General features: G+C 44.0%; 1 protein-coding gene across 1 annotated transcript in view; it reads right to left on the bottom strand.

Annotated features, from left to right (window-relative positions):
- Positions 1 to 25,424, bottom strand: part of LOC306869604 (disks large homolog 4-like) — a gene marked incomplete at its 5' end in the record, with an annotated part of 207,293 nt that overhangs the window by 3,171 nt on the left and 178,698 nt on the right. Inside the window, 7 exons of the mRNA XM_079416402.1 lie at positions 712 to 813; positions 5,074 to 5,121; positions 5,232 to 5,262; positions 13,437 to 13,479; positions 15,801 to 15,977; positions 18,174 to 18,288; positions 18,967 to 19,069. Of these exons, the coding sequence (XP_079272528.1) occupies positions 712 to 813; positions 5,074 to 5,121; positions 5,232 to 5,262; positions 13,437 to 13,479; positions 15,801 to 15,977; positions 18,174 to 18,288; positions 18,967 to 19,069 (619 nt within the window). The remainder of the gene's footprint in view (positions 1 to 711; positions 814 to 5,073; positions 5,122 to 5,231; positions 5,263 to 13,436; positions 13,480 to 15,800; positions 15,978 to 18,173; positions 18,289 to 18,966; positions 19,070 to 25,424) is intronic.

Below are 25,424 nucleotides of genomic sequence, written 5' to 3'. Positions count from 1 at the left end.
TTTGGTCAAATTTTGGATGAATAAATCAATAGTAGGACTATCTGAATTAAATCATGACATGGACTTTTGTCTGTGGGAATTAATGGTGCAGTTTTGTCTGGTACACACTCAAGCATGTGTGATGCTTGTCGTGTTTTCAGTGTCTGCCGTCTCACTATATGAAGACATGAACACATGAACTTTATTTCCAGAGCTGCAGTGAGAGTCATTTCATAAGTATTTCACTTGATTAATAATAAACCTCTCTTAAAGGAAGGAATTTTTAATTTTCATATGATTACATTTTAAAAGATGAATTACTCTGCTAATATTTTAAGCCTTTATTTGATCACCACCATTTTTGAATGTGAATTAAATCATAAATAAAAAAAGACATCACAGAAATTGTTGTCAAATTGTATGTTTCATTATTTCAATGAATTACCCTTTTTTTGATTACTAAAATTTTATGTAATAATTAAAACGGCATCCAGAACTTGGGAATAAAATAAAATAGAATTCAGGAAAAAATAAAATGAATTTCAAAGGACCCTATGTGTGCTCAATGATACACCTCAAAATTGGATTCCTCAAACCTCACAAACTTTGCACCCTAACTCCCAGAATGTGAATAAAGCCAAATCAGATTTTTGGCTGATGTTTAGAAGGCATGTTGTCATGTTTGTGAGCAATATGCATCTGAGCGTGACAACAGAGTTGAAGAATACTTACGAGGGACACAAGAGCCAAACTTGTCTGGGAACTCAGACAGCAGGTCATCATTCACTCTGTCCTTCACCGGGCCCAGAATAATGATCGGCCTCGCGTAGTGCACTGAATAGGATGAGAGACACAAGAGAGACTATGTGAGTACAAAATGGAAGTGAAGAGAAATAATAGCAACGATATGAAAGATCAGTGGCTCAGTTCCCAACCCCAGTAAGCTGCCTACAAAGACCACTTTTCTAGTGCTGCAACAATTAGTCGACATCATCGACAATGTAGACAATAAAAACTGCCAACAAATATTTTTGTTGTCGAATAATCATTTGCTCTCATATGACCCAAAGTAAGGGTCTGCAATAACGCGGTTTGACTAGTGTAGCTGTAGCGCAAGACTGTAATTAAGCCCTCCCTGATGCAATCCAATAGAAGAAGACACACTTATGACACATGCAAATGAATCCAAACCAGCAGAGTGTGGGAAAGTTTGACAAAATTACAAACAAAAAAAGCTGTCATGTATAAAGGCCCTGATATTCTCACGGCAAAGTTCTTTCATTCTTTGGTTAGGGGAAAAAAAACTAGGACATCCGCAAACAATGTTAGCGAAAACATATAAACGCTACAGAGAGCAGTGTTTAGATGAATGTGCAATATGTGCTTCGAACTTTCCTCTCAATAACAAAATAAACACACAATAATTTATAGAATTGGAAAACAGCAGTTAAGAAAGCATCTCATCATAGCGATATGGATATGTTTGCATGAGCTCTATAATCATAACGCCGAATCCGCCATCTTGTCCAACAGCTACGGCTGGAAAACTAACAATAAATAAAAATTTCTACCTATTAGTGTCACGTTCCCTCTCGGGACACAAGGAGCGAGGAGACGTAGGAGTTCCAATAAGCACATTTATTGGAGAGACATACACACAATGAGACGAGGAGCTTGGGGAGAGACGAACATCAATGACGTTAGACCGGACACAGGGGCTAGGAAACACAGGGCTTATAAACACAGTGAAATTGGCAAGGAAGAACAGAAACAGGTGTGGGGCAATCACATGCAGGGCTGGGGACACATTAACTATTAATTAAAGGAACGAGGATGGCCAGATAGGGACACGAGAGGAGGGGAAACACAAGACAAGGACTGACATTACGCCCCCCTCCGGAAGGCGTGTCCTCACGCCTAACACCATCCAATGGGGAGGGGGGGTGGGCGCTCTGGAGGCCTCCAGGGCGGTGCCCGTTCCAGGGGCCATGGCGGGTCTGGAGACTCGGGAGGCCATGGCGGATCTGGAGACTCTGGAGGCCATGGCGGGTCAGGGGACTCGGGAGGCCACGGCCTATTTTTTTCGGGCCCAAGGGGTTCTGTGGCCTTGGCCCTTGGCCCGGCCACACAGGCTGTGACCCTCTTACCCCCCCCCAAAATTTTCTTGGGGAAGCTCCCCCCTGGGAGCCACAGAGGAGCGGGCTCTGTCGGGCGCTCTTGCAGCGCGGACGCTGTCGGGCGCTCTTGCAGCGCGGACGCTGTCGGGCGCTCTTGACGAGCTGGGCTGGACGGAACCAGCGGGAACTCAGGAGGGCTGGACGGAACCAGCGGGAACTCAGGAGGGCTGGACGGAACCAGCGGGAACTCAGGAGGGCTGGACGGAACCAGCGGGAACTCAGGAGGGCTGGACGGAACCAGCGGGAACTCAGGAGGGCTGGACGGAACCATCGGAGACGAAGGTGGGCTGGACGGGACCAGCGGGAACTCAGGACGGCTGGGCGGAACCAGCGGGAACTCAGGACGGCTGGGCGGAACCAGCGGGAACTCAGGACGGCTGGGCGGAACCAGCGGGAACTCAGGACGGCTGGGCGGAACCAGCGGGACTTCAGGACGGCTGGGCGGAGGACGGCTGGGCGGAACCAGCGGGAACTCAGGAGGGCTGGATGGAGCCGGCACGGGAGGGCACGTGCGTGGAGCCGGCACTGGAGGGCACGTGCGTGGAGCCGGCACTGGAGGGCACGTGCGTGGAGCCGGCACTGGAGGGCACGTGCGTGGAGCCGGCACTGGAGGGCACGTGCGTGGAGCCGGCACTGGAGGGCACGTGCGTGGAGCCGGCACTGGAGGGCACGTGCGTGGAGCCGGCACTGGAGGGCACGTGCGTGGAGCCGGCACTGGAGGGCGCTCTGGAAGCGCGGACACTTGGGGGCGCTCGGGAAGAGCTGAGCTGGACGGGACCAGCGGAGACGCAGGAGAGCTGGGCGGGACCCGCGGGGACGCAGGAGAGCTGGGCGGGACCCGCGGGGACGCAGGAGAGCTGGGCGGGACCCGCGGGGACGCAGGAGAGCTGGGCGGGACCCGCGGGGACGCAGGAGTCCACCTGCGAGGAGCAGGCACTGGAGGGCGCTCAGGAAGCGCGAGTTCGCGGGGGCGCTCTGGAAGCGCGAGCGGCGGCGGGCTCGGGAGAGCCGCGGACGACGGCGGGCTAGCTCCGACTCGGACCCGGAAGTCTCCCAGACACCGGTATATTCCTACCCTCCAGGTCAATCCTGTGGTGTCTGGGAGGTCCATGGGGTAGTTGTAACAGGCTCCGAGCCGGAACAGGTGGAGGATGGCCGCGTCGTGCAGATCCGCCTTCCCGGCCAGCTCGCAGAACTCCTCCGTGTACTCCACGAAGGGGAGGTCCCGCAAAACGAGGGCGCCGAGGCGGGCGGTGAACTCCATCGCCGTGGAGGGAGCGGGAAAAAAGGAGCTAACAAAAAACTTTCAAAAACGGAAAAAAAGGCGGGGGTGGAAAAGCGCCGCTTACTTCTGTTTCGGTCCGGTCTTCTGTCACGTTCCCTCTCGGGACACAAGGAGCGAGGAGACGTAGGAGTTCCAATAAGCACATTTATTGGAGAGACATACACACAATGAGACGAGGAGCTTGGGGAGAGACGAACATCAATGACGTTAGACCGGACACAGGGGCTAGGAAACACAGGGCTTATAAACACAGGGAAATTGGCAAGGAAGAACAGAAACAGGTGTGGGGCAATCACATGCAGGGCTGGGGACACATTAACTATTAATTAAAGGAACGAGGATGGCCAGATAGGGACACGAGAGGAGGGGAAACACAAGACAAGGACTGACAATTAGATTGTGTTATTAGATTAGATTTATTAACGTGTACAGCTACCCCAACCCTAAACGATAAAGCAATTATTATTGTACAGTGTGACAAAAAATATGCTATATTGATGTGCGCATGGCCAGTAGTCGCAGCCGCAGCCGTATCCCAACCACAAATCAGACAGGAGAGTAGATTAACTTCGGTGGACTTAAACTTGAAAAATTGTGTATTCCGCGGTTGAAATAAAATACGTTCTGATGTTCACTCATGTTCATTTCGCGCTTTAAGTAAATATGAAAAGATGATTGAGTATTTATTGTTTGAATTTCTTTAGAAAGGCAAAATTTGAAAGCTGAGATTCCTGAGACCTTGTTTCATCCCAGAGGCAACCTGATCTGTCTTGTCTGTCAGTGTGTTGTCAGTTTCCTCTTAGCGCTGCAATGCATTTTTCACTGCGTGAGAACATGTGATGTGTCAGTGAGGCATTGTTTGTCGGAAATAGCAATAGTAACTAAGGAGGGCGGATCTTTGCGAACGGTCAGTTAATTGGCACTACAGAAAAGTCACGTTTTGACATGGTAAAAAGGGTGTTGCTTTACATGACCATCGAGAAATTTTAACCAAAGTTACTTACATTTCACGAAGACCCTAAGTATCATACAAACTTGTGGAAAATGGGCATCCAACATCCCCTTTAAAGCAAGCAGCTTTATTTATATATATATATATATATATATTTCTTTATTTTTTTATTTATCTGTATTAAACATGATAAACCATAAAAGTGTCCTTTTCAGTCAGTATTTTAACAAATTGCAAAAGCTAAATAATTAATCAAAGCCTACCGATTAATCGGTGAAATAATCGAAGATTAGTTGATTACTCATTCTAATAATCACCCTACACATTTCTTACTCCCCACACAAAAATAGTTTTTTGAACATTATTATTCAGTACTGAAAAGTATCAATAACAGTAGTTACATCTAAAAATATAATGTTTTACATCAAAAGTCAAAATATTAGAATCAACTTTCAGCGTTAGTGTGTAATTAGTGTTGCTCTCATCTGTGCTATTTGTTTGAGTGGTTGCTGTCTATATATGTAGAGTGTCTGAATTGAACCACATACAGTATGAGGTTTTTATTTCATTTAGGATGCTGCCTACATAGACCGCAGAACACAAGACATCTCAATGGGGTTTGGATCAGAGCCAGCGTATAAAATGACACAATATATGGTGACTCAGTCAACTTATCCAACCTTCCACTTGTGCAACTGTCTCGTAACTCCGTACTGGCTCTTCCCTTCCTGAAAGACAACAAATACACATACATCAGTTTCTGTTTGTAATACATGCAACTACATAACATTTAACTCTGTATCAGTATTCAGGGCTCTACTGTGCAGTTGTAACTCACCCAGTGAACCTGTACTGTCTCGACTTCGGTCCTGTAATAAGGATATAGAGGGTAAAATGCTTATTAAATTATAATAGACTGTTTCCTGCATCAGTTTAGATGGAAACAACCAGTTATTGCAACATTTGTTGTGGCCTAATGGGGTTAACAGCCAATAATAAAAGTGTATGAGACACAGAGCTAATGCTGCCCCAAAGTCCTGTCAGAATGATTATGTTTATGAGAATAATATTGAAAAATATTGTTGTGAAAAAAGGTACACTTTTGTATACTTTAAAACGTATACAATTTACTAATACGGAATAACATATTTTGGAATGTTTCATCAAATTGCATGCTAATTGCAATTAGATGAAAATGTATTATAGTTTAATGTCATATTAAAATGCAGTTAGCTAAACTTTAGAGTGCTTTTAACCCACTTAAGTAGGACTTAAGTGCATCTTTATATATAATTTAGACATAATTACTGTAGCTGTCTGAAATATGGTTAAAGTGTACTGCTGAATGTACTGACAAGCATCTATGGTAAACTAAAATATACTTTAACATAATTTCTATTGAGGCTTGTATGTATTTAAATGTATTTATAACTACACATGTGTAATGATGCAGTTTAGTACATTTAAAATATATTAACTTTAAATGTGATATCAAATAACACTACAGTTAAAATGGTATGTGCTTTAGTATGTTAGTCAATACATCAAAATAAGTTTACTTATATAAATAAAAATAATAATAATAATGATTTATGTACTTTCAAGTTAAACTTAATTTAAAATTATTACATAGTGCAGTTTTTTTGTACTTAAGTGTGTTAAGAAAAAGTTATAAAAGTAGACTCGTTGTAAGCACGCTTAAAGAACAGTAATGTATGTAATTTTATATATTTATATTTAAGTTATTTCTATCTTTTGCTGTAGTGTGTGAGTGGGAAATATCAGTTTACATATCCAAACATTCCTTTTGCCATTAATTGTAATAATCCAGTGAGATTTTTGTTTGCACAAGGAGTCTGACAACAGCCAGTGCTCCACACGGAGATCTGATCTCACCATCATCCAGTCTGTCTGGAATGACATGAAGAAACAGAACAAACTGAGACCGACTAAATCCAGAAGAACTGTGGCAACATCTCCAAGATGCTTCAAGAGACCTTCCTGCAAAGCTACCTGAAAAACTATGCGCAAGTGCACATAGGGCAAAAGCTGCTTTAAACGCAAAGGACGGTCGCACTAAATGTTGATTTATTTTAGTTAATAGAAGTTAATTGATAAAGAAAATCTATTTATGACATTATTTTTCACAGCATCCTCATTTTACAGCATTTTTTCACAAGTGCATAAAACTTTTAACAGTACTGTAGGTTCTGGATTTAGTCTGTGGGTGTGTGTAAAAATAATTCCTACAGTCATTTTATTTATTTATATATATATGTATGTGAGGAAAAAAAATATTTGATCCCCTGCTGATTTTGTACATTTGCCCACTGACAAAGAAATGATCAGTCTATAATTTTAATGGTAAGTTTATTTGAGACAGAATAACAACAAAAAAGTCCAGAAAAACGCATTTAAAAAAAAAGTTATAAATTGATTTGTATTTTAATGAGTGAATTTTAATGAAGTATTTGACCCCTTCGCAAAACATGACTTAGTACTTGGTGACAAAAACCTTTTTGGCAATCACAGAGGTCAGACGTTTCTTGTAGTTGGCCACCAGGTTTGCACACATCTCATGAGGGATTTTGTCCCATTCCTCTTTGCAGATCCTCTCCAAGTCATTAAGGTATCGAGGCTGATGTTTGGCAACTCGAACCTTCAGCTCCCCCCACAGATTTTCAATGGGATTAAGGTCTGGAGACTGGCTAGGCCACTCCAGGACCTTAATGTGCTTCTTCTTGAGCCACTCCTTTGTTGCCTTGGCCGTGTGTTTTGGGTCATTGTCATGCTGGAATGCCCATCCACGAACCATTTTCAATGCCCTGACGTTACATGGCCCCGTCCATCGTCCCTTTGATGCGGTGCAGTTGTCCTGTCCCCTTAGAAGAAAAACACCCCCGAAGCATAATGTTTCCACCTCCATGTTTGACGGTGGTGATGGTGCTCTTGGGGTCACAGGCAGCATTCCTCCTCCTCCAAACACGGCGAGTTGAGTTGATGCCAAAGAGCTGGAATTTGGTCTCATCTGAGCACAACACTTTCACCGAGTTCTCCTCTGAATCATTGGCAAACTTCATACAGGCCTGTACATGTGCTTTCTTGAGCAGGGGGACCTTGCGGGCACTGCAGGATTTCAGTCCTTCATGGCGAAATGTGTTACCAATTGTTTTCTTGGTTACTATGGTCCCAGCTGCCTTGAGATCATTGACAAGATCCTCCCATGTAGTTCTGGGCTGATTCCTCACCGTTCTCATGATCATTGAAACTCCACGAGGGGTGAGATCTTGCATGCAGCCCCAGTCCGAGGGAGACTGATAGTTATTTTGTGTTTCTTCCATTTGCGAATAATCACACCAGCTATTGTCACCTTCTCACCAAGCTGCTTGGCGATGGTCTTGTAGCCCATTCCAGCCTTGTGTAGGTCTACAATCTTGTCCCTGACATCCTTGGACAGCTCTTTGGTCTTTGCCATGGTGGAGAGTTTGGAATCTGATTGATTGATTGCTTCTGTGGACAGGTTGTCTTTTATACAGGTAACAAACTGAGATTAGGAGCACTCCCTTTAAGAGAGTGCTCCTAATCTCAGCTCCTTACCTGTGCAAAAGACACCTGGGAGCCAGAAATCTTGCTGAATGATCAAATACTTATTTGACTCATTAAAATGCAAATCAATTTATGACTTTTTTGAAGTGCGTTTTTCTGGATTTTTTTGTTGTTATTCTGCCTCTCACTGTTCAAATAAACCTACCATTAAAATTATAGACTGATCTTTTTTTGTCAGTGGGCAAACGTACAAAATCAGCAGGGGATCAAATATATATATACAGGGTGTGATTTGTGAAAAAAACAGAGGAGGGGATGCTTTTGAAAACTTTTTTTTATCTCTACATAGGTGGAAGGTAAGGGTAAGGCTATAGCCAAGTAACCTAATGTTAGTGTAATCTGTTAATAACGCACATCATAAACCAGTCTTTTTAGGCAAGTACCATAGGGTGTCATGCCATGAAATGACGGGAACTGTATTTAACGTGATCACAATCTATTAAAAACATTGTAAGTTAGGCCTATTAATTGTAATGATTTCTTTTCCATGGTTATTCAAGCAACAAATAAATTATATAAACAAAGCGAGCAAAGAGCACAGTAGGCTATCAACGGAGCTTTTTGTCCACATTTACACTGCATGGTTCAAGTGACCCAATTCCGATTTTTTCTTCCCTTGTGGCACAGATCGGATATGGCCCACGACCGTGTAAGCATGAAAAAAATCACATTGTTTCTGATATTCTCCGATCGGTTTCAGGCCTCATTCATATGTGGAAATAAGTCAGATATGAATCGGATACGTGCATTTGCGTCTGCCGTGTAAGTGGTCAGATCGGATATTCCCCTGTAAATGCGACTCCCATGTCATTAAAAAGTAAGGTTTTTTTTTTAACATTTCGCAGTACAGACATACCTGTAACAAATGAAACATAATTGAGCAGCAGAGTATTCATTTTGTTCGTTTGTGTTAAATAACAGGCGATCTGACGCTGCTGCTGTTGTCAGTGACGACAGCTTGTGCGCAGACGAGCACTTCAGTCCCGTTCGTTCCATTGAAACCACAAAATAAAATGCACACAAACATGTCCCTGCCTTTGATATACTATCACTGATGAACGCATTTGGTTTTAATTACTAAGAAAACACAGACAATGTGACAGGCTTAACAATATCTACCACCTGAGTGTTATTCCAGTCGCAAGCTTTCAGCGGAGCTGTGTACATCACTGTCCTGAGGAATTTGTACTAGGCTATATTATTTTGATGTATAGATGTAACTATTGCTTTAGAAACGTTTCTATATGAATTCCATGTCAATAAATTAAACTCAATGTACTATTCAAATTGATTTTTGGTGTCATATACAGTGGGGCAAATAAGTATTTGATACACTGCCAATTTTTCAAGTTTTCCCACTTACAAAGAATGGAGAGATCTGTAAATTTCATCGTAGTTACACCTCAACTGTGAGAGACAGAATATTTTTAAAAAATCCAGAAAATCACATTGTATGACTTTTAAATAATTAACTTCCATTTTATTGCATTAAATAAGTATTTCATCACCTACCAAAAAGCAAGAATTCTAGTTCTCACAGACCTGTTAGTTTGTCTTTAAGAAGCCCTCCTATCCTCCACTCATTACCTGTATTAATTGCACCTGTTTGAACTTGTTACCTGTATAAAAGACACCTGTTCACACACTCAATCAATCAGACTCCAACCTCTCCACTATGGGCAAGACCAAAGAGCTGTCTAAGGACACTTGGAACAAAATTGTAGACCTGCACAAGGCTGGGATGGGCTACAGGACAATAGGCAAACAGCATGGTGAGAAGGCAACAACTGTTGGTGCAATTATTAGAAAATGGAAAAAATTCAAGATGACTGTCAATCTCCCTCGGACTGGGGCTCCATGCAAGATCTCGCCTCGTGGAGTATCAATGATCCTGAGAAAGGTGAGGGATCAGCCTAGAACTACACGGGAGGACCTGGTCAATGACCTGAAGAGAGCTGGGACCACAGTCTCAATGGTTACCATTAGTAACACACTACATCGTCATGAATTAAAATCCTGCAGCGCGCGCAAGGTCCCCCTGCTCAAGCCAGCACATGTCCAGGCCCGTCTGAAGTTTGCCAAAGACCATCTGGATGATCCAGAGGAGGCATGGAAGGTAATGTGGGAATGTCAGATGAGATCAAAATATAACGTTTTGGTATAAACTCCACTCGCCGTGTTTGGAGGAAGAAGGATGAGTACAATCCCAAGAACACCATCCCAACCGTGAAGCATGGGGGTGGAAACATCATGCTCTGGGGGTGCTTTTCTGCAAAGGGGACAGGACGACTGCACCGTGTTGAGGGGAGGATGGATGGGGCCATGTATCGCGAGATTTTGTGCAACAACCTCCGTAAGAGCATTGAAGATGGGTCGTGGCTGGGTCTTCCAGCATGACAATGACCCCAAACACACCGCAAGGGCAACTAAGGAGTGGCTCCGTAAGAAGCATTTCAAGGTCCTGGAGTGGCCTAGCCAGTCTCCAGACCTGAACCCAATAGAAAATCTATGGAGGGAGCTGAAACTCCGTGTTGCCCAGCGACAGCCCCAAAACCTGAAAGATCTGGAGAAGACCTGTATGGAGGAGTGGGGCAAAATCCATGCTGCAGTGTGTGCAAACCTTTTCAAGAACTAATGGAAACGTCTGACCTCTGTAATTGTAAACAAAGGTTTCTGTACCAAATATTAAGTTCCATTTTTTTTATTGTATCAAATACTTATTTCATGCTATAAAATGCAAATTAATTATTCAAAAACCATACAATGTGATTTTCTGGATTTTATTTTTTATATATTCTGTCTGTCACAGTTGAGGTTTACCTACAATGAAAATGACAGATCTCTCCATTCTTTGTAAGTGGGAAAACTTGAAAAATCGGCAGTGTATCAAATACTAATTTGCCCCACTGTACTATTTTTGACTTGTTTCACCAAGTGCAATGTAAAATGCACACATCAGATACGGGTCACTTTAAAAGAAATGCAAGCACGTCGTCCAAAAAATCGTATATAGTCACAAAATCAGAATTGGTCATCAAGACCTGCACTGTAAATGCAGCCTTAGACACTCAGAAAATGCAAAATGTCGCAAAATGATTCACTGTTTCGAAGTGCTCCAGTCGGATTGCGTATCGCAAATCATTTGAGTTAGATTGAGGGTGTTTCTCAAATGGAAGGTTGCATCCTACAAAGGCTGTATTTCTCGGCTGCCACATCATCAAACGTTGCTGAAGGCCAACTCAATCGGAAGGATACTTGGAAGACAGCCTTCGTTTCGTGTCCTTCAATCAGCTGAAATTGAAGGATGCGTGGGATGTATCCTCCACGACCTTCAATCACCCACAATCCTTTGTGCCCATTCCATTTCATGAAAATAAACTGACGAAACACGAGTCAGTACTGAGCTTGTCTGAATTTATTATGAAATCTAAGACAAAAATAATGTTTTCGGACATGAAAGGATAGATGTGGGGAAGTCGTGGCCTAATGGTTAGAGAGTCGGACTTGTAATCCGAAGGTTGCGGGTTCGAGTCTCCGGCCGGCAGGAATTGTAGGTGGGAGGAGTGAATGTCCAGCGCTCTCTCCACCCTCAATACCACGACTGAGGTGCCCTTGAGCAAGGCACCGAACCCCCAACTGCTCCCCGGGCGCTGCAGCATAAAATGGCTGCCCACTGCTCCGGGTGTATGTTCACGGTGTGTGTGTGTGTTCACTGCAGTGTGTGTGCACGTTGGATGGGTTAAATGCAGAGCACGAATTCCGAGTTTGGGTCACCATACTTGGTTGAATGTCACTTCACTAGATGTTATCTTTTGTTTTGGTGTAAATTACTTCCTAAATGCTACACTGACAATAATTTAAACCACAGGGAGATTATAGATGGCTGTTTTTCATTGTATTTAATTTCATTGCATTAATAGAAAGCCAAATAATATAAAGATTTGTAATACAAAGTATTTTTCCAAAACTAAGTTTTATTAGTGTTTTTGTGCCGTGATGGTGAGGGCGGGAACATATGTGATGTAGACACACGCACTTACTAGAGCGTCTCATTCTAGCATTTAATGCCGAAGAGGAGTCTAGCCTACAAGACTCTGAAGGACTGAACTAGGAAGGACGCGGCCTCGCTAGGATGCAGCCTTCCGTTTGAGAAACACCCTGAGTTAGAGTTTATTAAAAATATTTCAGCAGAGGCAGGGATGCATAAACTAGAGGGGGGGAAATCCCCCCCGGAAAATCGCACTCTATATATATACGCTGTCTCAGATAGTCTGATGGCCGATAAAAATAAATCGTAAATAAATGACATTCGATTTGTTATAAAAGTATGCATCAAATACACTTGGCCCTGTCCCAAATTGCACCTTAAACCCTTGAGGTCTTCCTCTGAGTCCACACTTTCATGACGTAATACTGCTTTGACGTTTGGGTGAAAGTATGCTGTCGAGCTCGTCTCAGTATGACCGCAAGTGCACATGAAGTGTGCCATTTGGGACAGGGCCAATCACGGAGCTCGAACATATCTGTAACGAGCTAGAATGGACCTCAATGGTTCTCGCGTGTCACGCACACTCATTTAAGATGTTATTTTTCCTTTTAATGGCAGTTGACAAACCCACTTGAAAGTTTGCAACTCCACCTACTGCATAACAACTAGCATGACAGCTGATGTAAAATAAGGATCAGGCTCAGAATACCCGATACTAATCAGTTTAAAAAAAAAATGCTTAATCGGCCCTGATCCCAATCCATGAGATTGGCTTGGGACAGCCCTACCTTTATTTCGCTAATATTTTATTATCTGTCAGTACGGTTTATTTTTATTAAAAATACAGTATACAAACAGTTTACTTATTAGATTTGAAGTACTTTTAAGATTTGCACTAAATACTAAATTTTTACTAAATATTGCACTCAATTTTTTTCACAAGGTAATAAAGTGGCATATGAAAAAAAAAATTACAAAGTGTAACATGAGCATGTGGACGTTTTCCCTGAGCATTTAATTTTTTTTTCTGCAAATGTCAATTAAGGGATTTTATATATGAATACCACCACAATGCTGAAATACCCAGGTAAAAGATATGAAGCTTAAAACATTAATTTCCCAGGAAAACCTACAGAGAGCACTGAGCACATGTGCTGAATGCATGTGTGTGTTTGTGAGTGCAGTGATCTGTATCTACAGCATGTGCCCTACAGGCAGAACAAGCTCACAATGCCCAGGAGTTTCAGTGCTTTCATGAAACAACTGCTTGATAGACTCCCATGGGCTATAAACACACACCACTGCTACTCTAAACACATCACAACTGATTATAGAGAAGAAAAACAAATCTCATAGGAGAGCCGCCAAATAATTTTGGAGTAATTTATAGAAAAATATTTGAATGGGATGAACTGCAAACAGCTGTTTGTGTTTTAGCAAGGATCTTACCCTTTCTTTTGACTTCAACCGCGACCAGTCTTTTCTCTCAACCCTGGAAGAGAGATTGGTTTGAATGACAGAAGATATATACACATATAAACAGGAAAATGAACAGGAAAAAAAAAAACACTGAGGGGGAATTCCACAAAAATGACAGCTAATATGACTGTGAAATTGCTTAACTGTACCCAGGGTTCGAATTGAGGGGGGATGCGGGGGGATGTCATCCCCCTGGTAAAACCACCACCCCTTACCATCCCCTTTGGATTATTAGTTTTGTGTATTACGTAAAACTTATCATGCACACGAAATGTCAAAATTCTCTACTTATGATCATTTACGAACTATATAATGGCGATTGGCCAATCAGAACTGTAACAAGCTGTGCACAAACGGAAGCAATTCCGTCATTTTTCGCGCAAAATGGTTCAAGCGTAACTTTTGAAGTTCTTTAAAAAGACAACAGAAGGTATGATTTTTCCTTGATTAGAATTTAAAGACATTCTCCTGATATAATGTTTGTGTGACTGCGAGGGACTGAGAGACGATAGGAGAGCTGACATTATTCAACTTGTCTTGAGAGTCCAAAAGCATTCACTGCGCGATGAAGCCCATTAGAATACAGTTCTAATGGGCCCTTATAATTCCAGCAATGAAACAAAAAATACCCATGTATGAGTTTTTATGTTTTTATATTCATTGCACAAGCAATGTACTTTTTTGTATATCAGCACATGTTCGCGAGGCCGCAAGCACTAATGTGCTATACAACAGTGTATAGCAACACGGTGTTTCATTCCGTGAATGAATCAGTTATTGAACGAATCGAGTGAGCCAGTGATTCAACGGTCCGTTCAGATGGACTCACTTGTTTCATTTCTATTGAATCAGCCGTTTTGAACAAATCGTTTGATATGAATGATTCAGTAAGTCATTTATTAAAACAGGGACTTGCTGCCACCTACTGGCGGTTTTATTGTCATATTTATCCATGACAGACCTAAAACCAGCCAAGGTTCCAGCACAAAAACACATTCAACAAAATATTGTTTAATTATCAATATTGAGCAAAATTCCTCTATTTCAGGCCCCAGAAGGAAAAAAAAAACTTATAAATAACAGTTCATTTTATAAGGCAATTTTTTTAATTAAATAGAAACCTTTTTATAAATTAGACCAATTTTATAATCACTGTGCAAAATTAGCCACAGGAAACTCCCCCCATCCCATCCCAAGCACCCCCGCACACCATCCCCCCTGAATTTCTTTTACAATTCGACCACTGACTATACCATTGCTTATAAAAGATTTTCAAGAAATCTTACATTTTGAGGGCATGCTAACTGGATTATAGCAGGCTACATCATGCAGTGAATGCGTGGACTCTCATGGTGTGTTTTTGTGAAGTGAGTGACATACTGGATAATGTCATCTCACACACTGTTAAAACAGCAATTAAGATATTATCAGAGCCGACACATATCTCACACCTCTGGTGCAGAAAGTACCTGGTTAAACTGGATTCCAGGTGGTAACTTAAATAGTACATTTGAGTTAAAATAGCACATGCAAAAATGTCACAAATGCTGAATCCGTCCCATATGCTTTTGAGATTATAGCCATAAAACATGCAAACATGAGGCTGATTTTCTAAAATCTCTTATTTCTGTCATGACAGTGTAAAGGTGATAAACCTGGTTACTTCTGCCTGATTCATATATGAATATCAGAATGTATGTGATGTAATGTTTTCCTTTTCATGAACTTTTATAATGTTACAGATATTTGTAGTTCAAATGAATTCAGTTTAAATGCGGAAAAGAATCCTGGAAACTTAATGTATCACGGTTTCCACAAAAATAATAAGCACAACTTTTTTTAACATTAATACTCTGAAGATCACATAATCAGAAAAGTTTCTTGAGCATTGCATCAGCATATTAAATGATTTCTGAAGGATCACGTGACACTGAAGACTGGAGTAATGATGATGAAAATTCGGCTTTGTATCACAGGAGGGTTTTTTATATATGAAATATATTTTATCCATTAAGAGAATACATACTATATTTTGTGCACCGTCTCCTTTAAATTTCAGTTTTTACAACATTCGCTTTTTGAATTAGTTGAGTCTTGAGTTCAAAATAATGAATGAAAAGTCAAAAAAGAGAAAAAAAGTCAACATGTCTACATTAATTTTTTTTCTGCAATCTAAATTTTTTAGAGCTCTAGAGCACGTCCTTGTAACAGTGGGTTAGAATGAGGGAGAGAGAGAGTTAAAAGCTAAAAAGCCTCTTTAAGCTGCATGAATATTATTTTGTTCAAGGACAACAGAGCAGATAACACAAGAGACACACACACACACACACACACCTCCTCTTGCTGGGGATGAAGCCAAGCTCCTCCTCATCCCCCTGTGGGCTGACTCTGCAGGCCTGCCACCACTCCTCATCTCCACAGTCCAAAATATGCAGCACATCTCCAAACTTAAAGCCCACGGCCTGACTCAGGAAACCACAGTCTGCTGTCTTATCATAGTCAAACAGAGCCCTGCCAAACGACAGAGAGAGAGAGAACATAAGTCATGGGGAAAAGAGAGGATAAAGGAGGACAGAGAGAGAGGGGTGGGAGGTTAAAAAGGAAAAAAAATTAAGGAAAAGCATGGAATTGGGTTGAAATTGAGCAACACGGACCTTTTAGTTTACCCTTTTGTTTAAATTTTTTTAATCATTGGCTGTGTTCAGAATGCTTTCTACATACTGTGCAGTGTGGACTATGTTAAACAGTATGCAGTATGATCCCTTTGTGTTGCAATTTAAACATAAATATTAAAAAAGAGATGTAAAAATCGTGGTATATATAGTATCCAGTTCATTCGTCACATTGGAGACGGAAGGTCAAGTTGAGTGCAGTGGATTATGGGATACAGAATTTACAGTGTGCTCTGCTTATGACCATTTTGACAAATGTAGTAGGTTATCTAGGAAATCCACCCTTGTGAAAGAGAACTGAATGTGCACTTGCAGTGTATTTAAAATCTTATAAGTATATTTAAAGACTGTATAAACTGTAACTGCAGATAATATAAATGAAATAAAAGGCCACTTAAGAGAGAGTTCACGTTCATGAATGTTTCTTAACACACTGATGTGCACTTAAAAAAAAAAAAAGTGTACTTTGAAATATCGAATTATTGTCTTTTTTGTAGTTGTAGTGTATGTTGTTAGGAGGTCCAAGGCGGAGCAGGTGGCTTCGGCGACCAAGGCGCAGGCGGAGATCCGGAAGGCCGCGGCGGAGCCGGAGCGACAGAGGACTGAGGTGGAGCAGTAGGGAAGGAGGAGCCCAATGGAGCCAGAGGGACGAAGGGACGAGGCGCAGCCAAAGGAGTGTAGTCCCGAGGTGAAGGTAGGGGGACGACTGACCAAGGCGGAGCCAGAGGGACGAGGGAGCCCGGTGGAGCTGGTGGACTGATGGGATCCGGTGGAGACGAGGGAGCTGGAAGCCATGGTGGAGCCCGCTGGGTTGCAGGACTAAGGCGGAGTCTGGGCCTCGGAGGTTGAAGGTGGGTGCCCATGAAGCTGGAGAAGGGCAGACCGACAGCGAACCCACACCGCAGATGGTGGGCTGAGGGTGAGCAGTGGGGCTGACAGGATCCAGCAGAATGGGGAATGACATGGAAGAGATCCACAAGAGGAGGTGGGAGAGGGAGGTTGGGTGGGATTTCTTGCCATAATGATATAACCGTTGACGGACATACTTGTAATTCCGAATTCCAGTCTATTAAATTCTCCTGGTCCAGTTCTGATTCACCTTCAGCGGATTGGCGGAATGGGCTTTCCTTAGCCCCCGCAATCTCCACAGTAATGTCCACCGTCGCTTGCGCTGTCAGCTCACGCACCTGGTCAGACTCATGAGGCACACGCTCCGGTGCGATCGTCAGCTCTGTCGCTCCTGAATGCGATGGCTCAACGACCGCGGCAGGCTCTGGCTCTCTGTCCATGGTGGGCTCTGGCTGCTCCGTGTCGCGAAGTGGTGGTTGACTGGACTCTGGGTTGTCCGCACTCACATGTGATGACCCTGGGCTGGAATCCGCTTCACCCAGGGTGGATGCTAATCCAGCGATCCACAGCGCGCAGTCGATGTAATTCCTTAGTATCCAGCACGGATCAGCTCTGGCCATGAGGAAGCAGATCTCCTCATCCAGCCCGCACCAAAATCCCTCCATTAGGGTGAGGTCATCACATGTGGCGAGATGGCAATGATCCACGAACTCCATCATATACTCCTCCAGGTCACGTCTGTCTTGGAAAATAAAAATGTAGCCCCTGAAGCGCTGACGCTCGGGGCTACGTTGATGGAAGCTAGTCTCAGCTTCATACTGTTACGGTCGGTTATTCTATTACGTATAATCCAGGTAGGCAGACAAAGACAGGGCAGGGCAGGGCAGGGCAGGGCAGGGCAGGGCAGGGCAGGACAGGAATATCCAAAACGATAGGCTTTTAATCTCACAGAACTTGAAACGAGTAACATAAACGATAACCGACACCACCTGAACTAAACAGAGACTTTAAATAGACAGCAACTTAGGCAAAACACAGGTGAAGGTATTTAACTAATAATGACCTAACGAGGCAGATGAATTAACGAGCTAGGAACAAAACCAAATAAGGCAACACAGGAAAAGGCATACGAAACAGAAAAAGACAAAACTAAAGTCCATAATCCTAACATATGTTGTATGTTTACCTGATAAAAAATCCTTGTTTAGGGTTACTTCTTAATGTAGTTGTTCCAGAGCCCATACTGTTGTTCATCAGCTGCTCTCTGAGGTCGTGAATTTTAGCTTCAAATCGACTGTACTCTGAACAAACAAACACAACTGTTATCCAACACTGCACAGCACATAAGAGCTACATTCATGAGAAATCAACCAGTTTGGACACTGATGTGAAGTGTGTGAGAGTTTAATATTCAGCAGAATTCAAAAGTTTGGGGTTGGTAAGATTTTCAAATAGTTTTTGGAAAAAGTCTCTACTGCTCACCAAAGCTGCATTTATTTGATCAAAAAGACATTATTATTATTATTTTTTTAAATTACAGAATATCTTGTAAAATGTAATTTATTTCTGTGATCAATGCTGAAATGTCAGCATCATTACTCCAGTCTTCAGTGTAACACGATCCTTCAGAAATCATTCTAATATGCTGATTTACTGCTCTGGAAACATTTATCATTAATTAAAATGTTGAAAACAGTTGTGCTGTTTCCTATTTCTAGTGCTAATTTTAGGATTTTAGAATTTCAGGATTTTTTTGATGAATAGATCAATTGAAAAAAAAATTATAATATTTTTTTTTTTACAGTAGGAATACTCCAAAATGTATTTGAACACTTATGCCAGAATTAAAAATGTATAAATGTTTGCACTATTTAACAAAATACCTAAAACACTGTCCATTTTACCTGCATTTGGCAAGAGTCAACTTTGTACCCAGTGTGTTCAGTCAGGTGTGTGTGTCTGTGTGTGTGTGTTCTGACCTTCTGGTCTGTACTGAGCGATGATGGTTACAGTCTGGCCTGCATTCTTCAAGGCAGCTGCTGCTTGTTCATGTGTAGCTGCCCGCAGATCCACACCATTCACCTGAGAAACACATGCATATCATTACAATCACATATCTCACACATCACCACAGCCTTAACATATTACTGTAACATTCCTGCCAAACTACATTTCAAGCATGTGTGGCGGCAACCAGGTGAGGAGTACAAAGACAAGTGTGTCTTGCCTACAGTCAAGCATGGTGGTGGGACTGTCATGGTCTGGGGCTGCATGAGTGCTGCCGGCACTGGGGAGCTACAGTTCATTGAGGGAACCATGAATGCCAACATGTTTTGTGACATACTGAAGCAGAGACTGGGCCACAGGGCAGTATTCCAACATGATAACAACCCCAAACACACCTTCAAGATGACCACTGCCTTGCTAAAGAAGCTGAGGGTAAAGGTGATGGACTGGCCAAGCATTTCTCCAGTCCTAAACCCTGAGCATCTGTGGGGCATCCTCAAACGGAAGGAGGAGGAGCGCAAAGGTCTCTAACATCCACCAGCTCCGTGATGTCATAGAGGAGTGGAAGTGGACTCCAGTGGCAACAGATGCATATAAAAGATATAAAAGATGGCGCCGCTCTGTTCGGACGCCGTCCAGGTCACTCCGCTTAGATTTTGCTTTTATTTTATTTTTTACTTACTTATACTTTCTCTTTTTACACATTTCACGTCAGCACTGATCACCTATAACAAAGAAACACTTTTGGACATTGGAAACCGCTACACCAACCTGTTCCAAGACACTTTATCCACGAATCCATCGTGGCCTCTGGAGATTCTTCGGAACGCGAGATAAACAATAACCCCCCGAGGCGACGGATCAAGAAACACTGCGGGAAACACGCTGGGATTCGAGACAGACTCAGGAAAAGGGCTCACAGTCCTCCTCTTCCGAGCATTCTGCTCGCAAATGTCCATTCCATGGAGAATAAGATGGACGATCTTAGAGCCAGGATTAATTTCCAATGGGACATAAGGGACTGTAACATCCTTTGTTTGTCTGAAACATGGCTTTCGTCCTCGGTCCCGGACACTGCTGTATTGCCAAGTGATAACTTCTCTGTTTTACAGATGGACAGAACAGCAGAGGCCGGTAAATCCAGGGGTGGAGGAGTGTGTTTCATGATTAACAAGAAATGGTGTGATCCCAGGAATATCTCCATTCTGCCGCGTTCCTGCTCGCCTCATCTGGAACATCTTTCCATTATTTGCCGCCCATTTTATCTGCCCCGGGAGTTTTCATCGATCATTGTTACTGCTGTGTACATTCCACCAAAGGCAGACACCGGCTTGGCTTTGTCTAAGCTTCACAATGTGCTCATGGCTACATTAACAAACATCCTGACGCTGCCTTTATCATCGCGGGGGACTTTAGTTCAAGTTCAAGTTCAAGTCAGCTTTATTGTCAATTCTTCCACATGTACAGTACATACATACAGAGAATCGAAATTGCATTACTCTCAGACCCTTGGTGCATACAGTTAACATTAAACACGTTCAGATACAGATAAATACAGTTTAAACATATGTACATACAACTATACAATTATACAAATGAGGATATTGTAGAAAAAAATAAGAATTAGATCGATAAAGTGGCATAAGGCGCATGGCAGATAGAGTGCAAAACCAGTTAAATAAACAACACTGTGTAGATATATTTGTAGTGCAAAAGAGCTTATCAGTCTGAGGACATTGTAGAAAATAAAAACAAGAGAGATAGATAAAGTGCATAAGGCACATGGCAGAATAGATGGAGTGCAAACCAGTTGAATGTACAAAAACAAAAACAAAACTGTGCAGATGTTTTGTTTGTTATGAGTGTAGTGCAAGAAGAGCTTATCAGTCTGTTAAAGTGACAAGTCGAAGAGACTGTTCGGATAGTTTTTGTCAGACTACCCGAAGAGGTAATTTGCAGTCAATGTTGGATGGGTAGTGATCAGCCAATGCTGCACAAGTGACAGGTGCCGGTTACAGTTGTTGGTCGGTGGGGGGGGGGTGTCACAGAGTCAGAGTTCCTAGTGTGTTGCTGTGTTAAATGGGGGTGAAAGAGGGGAGGGGGGGCAAGGACGGGAGGGAGTTCAGCTTCCTGACAGCCTGATGTATGAAGCTGTCCTTCAGTCTGCTGGTCCTCGCCTGGAGACTCCGCAGTCTCCTCCCTGATGGCAGCAGACTGAAGAAGCTGTGTGTCGGGTGGGTGGGATCGCCTGCAATGCGGAGGGCTTTGCGGGTGAGACGGGTGCTGTAGATGTCCTGGAGGGAGGGGAGAGAGACACCAACGATCTTCTCAGCTGCTCTCACTATGCGCTGAAGTGACTTGCGGCAGGATGCGTTGCAAGCGCCATACCACACAGTGATGCAGCTAGTTAGGATGCTCTCGATGGTGCCTCTGTAGAAGGTGCACATGATGGGGGTCGGGGCTCTGGCTCTTCTGAGTTTGCGGAGGAAGTAGAGACGCTGCTGTGCTTTCTTGGCCAGTGCTACAGTGTTGTTAGTCCAGGAGAGGTCCTCAGTGATGTGCACACCCAGGAACTTGGTGCTGCTCACTCTCTCCACAGTCGCACCGTTGATGGTCAGAGGGGCATGCTGAGTGTGTACTCTCCTGAAGTCAACAACAATCTCCTTCGTCTTCTTCACGTTCAGAGAGAGATTGTTGTCACTGCACCACCCGGCCAGGCGGCTCACCTCGCTCCTGTAGTTTGTCTCATCTCTGTTGCTGATGAGACCCACCACAGTCGTGTCATCCGCAAACTTAATGAAAATGTTGGAGTTGTGTGATGGTGTGCAGTCGTGGGTCAGCAGAGTGAAGAGGAGGGGGCTCAGCACACATCCTTGGGGGGCCCCAGTGTTCAGTGTGATGGTGCTGGATGTGTTACTGCCGACCCGTACTGCTTGAGGTCTCCCGGTCAGGAAGTCCAACAGCCAGTTGCACAGAGAGGTGCTGAGCCCCAGCTGGACCAGTTTGTGAGTGAGCTGTTGAGGGATGATTGTGTTGAATGCTGAACTGAAGTCTATGAACAGCATCCTGACATATGAGTCTTTTTTCTCCAGATGTGTGAGGGCTGGGTGGAGGGCAGTGGTGATGGCATCATCGGTCGAGCGGTTGGACCTATATGCAAACTGGAAGGGGTCCAGGGAGGGGGGGAGGACAGACTTGATGTGGTGCAAGACTAGCCTTTCAAAGCACTTCATGAGGATGGGAGTGAGTGCTATTGGACGGTAGTCATTGAAGCAGGATGGAGATGACATCTTGGGGACTGGAATGATGGTGGTAGCTTTGAAGCATGTGGGGACAACAGCCTGATTTAGTGAGATGTTGAAGATGTCTGTGAAGACCTCAGTGAGTTCCACTGCACAGTCTCTCAGTACACGCCCAGGAATGTTGTCAGGACCCGGAGCTTTGCGTGCATTGATCCTGCTGAGGGATCTCCTCACACTGTCCGGGGACAGCGTCATCACCTGGTCGCCGGGAGGAGGTGGAGTCTTCTGTGCAGTGGTGCTGTTTTGTGCCTCAAAGCGAGCAAAGAAGGCATTCAGCTCGTTCAGCAGGGGGATGGTGTTGTCACAGGTCTGTGGTGGGGGCTTGTAATCCGTAATGGTCTGTATCCCCTGCCACAGGCTCCGCGTGTCTCTGCTGTCGCTGAAACGATGGGCTATCCTCCTGGAGTACTGTCTCTTGGCCTCTTTGATGCCGCGGGATAGGTTGGCCCTAGCTGTCTTCAGGCCCTCCTCATCTCCAGCTCTAAAGGCAGCGTTCCGAGCCTTCAGAAGTCTGTAGACCTCCCCTGTCATCCACGGCTTCTGGTTGGCCCGGACAGTGATGGACTTTGTGACTGTTACATCATCAATGCACTTGGAGATGTAGGCAGTAACAGTCTCTGAGTACTCTTGGAGGTCTGTAGTATTGTTGTATGTGGCAGCCTGTTTAAACATATTCCAGTCAGTGGTGTCAAAGCAGTCTTGAAGTGCCTCTGACGACCCTTCCGGCCACACTTGAATCTGTTTGTGAACTGGTTTGGTGACTTTAACGAGCGGTCTGTATGCAGGCATTAGCATGACAGTGATGTGGTCTGAGGCTCCGAGGTGGGGGAGGGGGAGGGCCTTGTAAGCTCCTCTCTGGGTGGTGTAAACAAAGTCCAGAGTGTTTTTTCCCCTTGTTGGAAAGTCTATGTGTTGGTGAATTTTTGGGAACACACTCTTTAAGTCTGCGTGATTGAAATCCCCAGCCAAGATAAGAAAAGCATCTGGGTGGGCTGTCTGCTGCTCACTGGTGTGCTGGTACAGATCATTTAGTGCCTCACTCCTGTGGTTGTTGCTGGAGCTGGGAGGGATGTATACAGCAACGAGCAGTATGGCTGAATATTCCCTCGGTAGATAGAACGGTCGGCACTTAATAATCATAAACTCCACCAGGGGTGAGCAGTGTTTGCAGACCACAACAGCGTCGCGGCACCATGCATCATTGATGTAAACACAAAGCCCGCCGCCGCGGATCTTACCTCCCTCGACGAGAGCTCTGTCAGCTCGATAGCATGTTAGCTGGTCAAGCTGTATGGCGCAGTCCGGTACGCTGTTGTTAAGCCATGTTTCCGTAAACACAAAAACACAACAGTCTCTTACAGTCCTCTGAGTCGAGCGGAGTAGTCGGATGTAGTCCAGTTTATTGTCCAATAACAAAGCCAACCTCAGGCAGATCATGTTGAACTTTCATCAACATGTATCCTGTCCAACTAGAGGACCAAATACACTGGATCACTGCTACACTCAGTTTAAGAATGCCTACAAAGCCCGCTCACTACCGGCTTTTGGCAAATCGGACCATGCCGCCATTTTCCTCACACCGGAATATAAACAAAGGCTCGTTCAGGATCCCCCGGTGCAGAGAGTAGTGACGCGCTGGTCCTCCCACTCAGAAGCTATATTACAGTCGGCTCTTGATGACGTCGACTGGGACATGTTCCGGGCGAGTTCTTCTGACGTCAGCGAGTTCACGGATGTAGCATTAAGCTTTGTAAACACGCTAACCGAGCAAGCTACAGACACAATAACTATAAGGACATACATTTCTCCAACCAGAAACCGTGGGTGGACAGAACAATCCGTGCTGCGGTTAACAAATGCACTGCCGCTTACAATGAGGCTCTTCTGACCGGGAATACGAGCGAGTACAAAGCATCGTGCTATGCTCTCCGACGCGCAGTAAGAGCCGCCAAACAGAGAGAGAATTGAGTCTCATTTCCAGCTCAATGACTCTCGACGGATGTGGCAGAGACTGAGGACCATCTGTGTCTTCGGAAACAAATCCTCCGCAAAGGTGAGAGCAGACCCGTTGCTGGCCGATGAGTTAAACATCTTCTACGGCCACTTTGATTGCAACGGCGACAGCGCGACTCTGCCGTCCAGCGCGTCAGGAAGCAGCAGGCAGAGCAGCGATAATCCTGTAATCACCATGTCGGAGGATGAGGTTCGGAGGGCGCTTAAGAATGTGAACGTCAGGAAATCAGCCGGACCTGATGGGATAACCGGCCGTGTTCTGAGGTCCTGCGCCGATCAGCTCACTGGTTTGTTCACTTCTATCTTTAATGAGTCCCTTGCTACCTCTGTGGTTCCCACCTCATTCAAAAAATCTGCATTATCCCTGTGCCAAAGAACAATAAATCCTCTTGCCTGAATGACTATCGCCCAGTTGCCCTCACATCTATAGTCATGAAGGTTTTTGAGAGACTTGTAAAGAGCCACATTTGCACACTCCTCCATACCTGATACTTTGGACCATCTTCAGTTTGCCTATCGCCCCGAACAGATACACTGACGATGCCATCTCTCACGTCCTCCACTCTTCCCTCACACACATGGTCAGCAACAATGGGAATTATGTAAGGCTGCTATTCATTGACTATAGCTCAGCTTTTTTTATTTTTATTTTTTTATTTTTTTTTTACTATAGTCCCCATCAAGCTTGCTTCTAAACTCACAGACCTCGGCCTAAACTCCTCACTCTGTGACTGGATTCAAGACTTCCTCACCGGCAGACCTCAAGTGGTGAAAGTTGGCCAGTTCACCTCAAACTCCATCACCCTTGAACGTAGGAACCCCACAGGGCTGTGTCCTGAGTCCCCTGCTCTACTCTCTCCACACGCATGACTGTGTGAGGACAGCTCACAGCTCCACATTTATTATCAAATTCGCTGATGATATTGTGGTTCTGGGCCTCATTTCCAACAATGATGAGACCGCATACTTGGATGAGGTAGAGAGACTCACATCATGGTGCCAGGACAACTGTCTCTCTCTGAATGTGAGCAAAACTAAAGAGCTGATCATGGACTTTAGGAAAAGAGACAGCAGCGTCCCTACACTCCTCTTATGATCAGTGGGACCCCTGTGGA

The sequence above is a fragment of the Barbus barbus genome, assembly GCF_936440315.1.
Source record: "Barbus barbus genome assembly, chromosome: 5".
Taxonomy (NCBI): domain Eukaryota; kingdom Metazoa; phylum Chordata; class Actinopteri; order Cypriniformes; family Cyprinidae; genus Barbus; species Barbus barbus.
The sequence above is the reverse complement of the archived record's forward strand: the minus strand, read 5'-3'. Positions and strand labels throughout refer to the sequence as shown.